The sequence below is a fragment of the Marmota marmota genome, unplaced genomic scaffold, assembly GCF_001458135.2.
Source record: "Marmota marmota marmota unplaced genomic scaffold, marMar, whole genome shotgun sequence".
Lineage (NCBI taxonomy): Eukaryota > Metazoa > Chordata > Mammalia > Rodentia > Sciuridae > Marmota > Marmota marmota.
Window position 1 is genome coordinate 6,327,927 of NW_025999891.1, and position 2,500 is coordinate 6,330,426.

General features: G+C 36.4%; 1 protein-coding gene across 1 annotated transcript in view; it reads right to left on the minus strand.

Moving 5' to 3' along the window:
* Nucleotides 1-173: 173 nt before the first annotated feature.
* The window catches only part of Crlf3 (cytokine receptor like factor 3), a 39,164-nt gene continuing 36,837 nt past the window's right edge, over nt 174-2,500 (minus strand). The window contains exons 7-8 of the mRNA XM_015501164.2: nt 2,058-2,170; nt 174-785 (exon numbers count right to left, since the gene is read on the minus strand). Of these exons, the coding sequence (XP_015356650.1) occupies nt 529-785; nt 2,058-2,170 (370 nt within the window). The 3' untranslated portion in view covers nt 174-528. The remainder of the gene's footprint in view (nt 786-2,057; nt 2,171-2,500) is intronic.

The window sequence follows — 2,500 nt, forward strand, 5'->3', positions numbered from 1 at the left end:
AAAAAAAAAAAAAAATCATAAAGTTTTTAGACTTAAAGATTAATGAAAATGGGATAAACGCTAACACTGCTTTCAAATTCCTGAACATACAGCACACAGTCAATGCACTCGTGTGGAAAAAACAAGTGAATGAATTTTACAGAACTCTGGCTTCTTATCTGGTCTACTCCTGTTATAGTTTTACAATGGTCTTGGATGCTGAAAGAGTTTTAATAAAATGTTACATTAAACCAACTTTAAGATGTACAATGGAAGGGTATAGGATTTTTTGTTATCTTCCCAGACACTTAAAGCTAATTTGATTTTATTGTAATTTTCTATTTGTATTAATAATGTACTAAAACGAAAATTGACTGAATTATGGTTTTGTCCACACCATTCAACTCTCTTATTGTTAAAAATGTTGTCAGTAGACACTTTTCATTTCCAATGGCCTGAAAGATTAATTTAACTTTAAACAACAACAACAAAAGTTAACTAAACTGGGATGAGACAGATACAGTAAACCAATGCCAAGCATCCAAAACTCTAAAACACTAATACTTTCCATCCAGGATAAAAAAATGAGCATCCAAAGTAAAGAGAACCACAAGACTGATCAAGTAACCAATCAAAAACCACTTCTCTGTTATTTGAGCTAATAGTTACTCGGAGCTTGAAGTTCCCGCCTTCATTATTATTGGTAGTTCCTAGAGTCACAGCTTCGATGTCAAATGTGACAGTGGATCCAGAGGTAACTGCAGGCAATTGATTAGTCATTTCTTTTCCATTTACAAAAACTGCACCTAGAAATGTTAAAGATGTCATTTACCTGTGAGCAATGACTGTTAGATAATTAAAAGAGCCTCCATGTAACTGACAACATAGCTAATTTCCTAATTCAGAAAAAAAGTACATTTCAGAATGCCAAATCAACATCAATAATGAATTTAAATATGCTAATCAATACCATCTACAGTAGGAGAAAAAATTAAAGCCTTACTAACGTTTTATTCCCTCCCCCCAACTTTTTATTTTTTGCAATCTTAGAGATTGAACTCAAGGCCTCACAATTGACAGGCAAGTGATCTACCCAGCTCTTTCTGTTTTTCTACTTTATTTTTACAGAGGTCTTGCTAAATCTCCCAGGCTGGGCTTGTATTTGTGATCCTCCTGCCTCATCCTCCCAAGTAGCTGGGATTATAGGTATGTACCACCATGTCTGGCTCATGTTAGAATTCTAGTACAGATTCAAGTCTTTATTTCAATAGAGTATAAATCTCCCAGGTGAACGCATCAAAATAAACTACTAAAAAATTACAACCTGTGCCCAGCGTGGTGGTAATCCCCGCGGCTCAGAAGGCTGACACAGGAGGATTGTGAGTTCAAAGCCAGTATGGCAAGCAATGGTGAGGTACTAAGCAACTCAGTAAGATCTTGTCTCTATAAAATACAAAATAGGGCTAGGGATGTTGGCTCAGTGGTGGAGTGTCCCTGAGTTCAATCCCCAGTACTAAAAAAAAAAAAAAAAATTACAATTTATAAAATAGCAAGATTGTTTCATATAGAATAAATAGGAATCTTGTTCTACTTAGTGCTTGATATTATGCTGCTGCAAAATACTGAACTGTTTTAATAGTGACTTTGAGAAGTGTGATACTGTGGAGTAAGGGACCAAAGAACACCAGAGACTACATATGGAAAATAACCTTGCCAGGCACAGTGGTGCAAACTTCTAATCCCAGGTACCTAGAGGCTGAGGAAGGAAAACCTCAAATTCAAGGCTAGCCTTTGCAACTTAGCAAAAGCTTGTTTCAGAAATAAAAAGGACTAAGAAAGTAGTCTAGCAATAGACTGCTCCTGGGTTCAATTCCCAGTATAGGGGAATAAAAAAAGGAATCCTGGGCTATAGCTCAATGGTGTAGATCCTAAGTTCAATCCCCAGCACTGCCAAAAAACAGAAACAAAAAAAAAGCCCTAAATCTTCTCATCATTTTATGTATGATGTTGGGACAAACTCATATTTTACTACAGTAATTAACAGGTTTGAAGAAAATTGACAGTTATTTATCTCTTACCATTGGTACTAATGCATACAGCTTGGTCGCGCTGCAGAGAGTCATATCCATTCTGCTTCTCTGCACACACTCCTATACTATCTCTTCTGTCTGGCTGTCCCACAGTTTCAACTCTGTAAATGAGGTAGAAAGATTATTTTGTCTTTTTTTTTTTAATATAACATAGTATCGAAAAGCTACCATTTTTTTAAGACTTTATTTATTTTTATGTGGTGCTGGGGATCAAATCCAGAGTCTTGCATGAGTAGTAGCAAGTAGGCGAGTGCTCTACTGCTGAGCCATAACCCCAGCCCCATTACAGCTACCATCTTAAAAAGAGCAATTTTGGGGGCTGGGGATATAGTTCAGTTGGTAGAATGCTTGCCTCGCATGCAGAAGGCCCAGCACCATAAAAAAAAAAAATAAAGAAAAAGCAAAATTTGGGAACTTGGGGCATTGGTGTA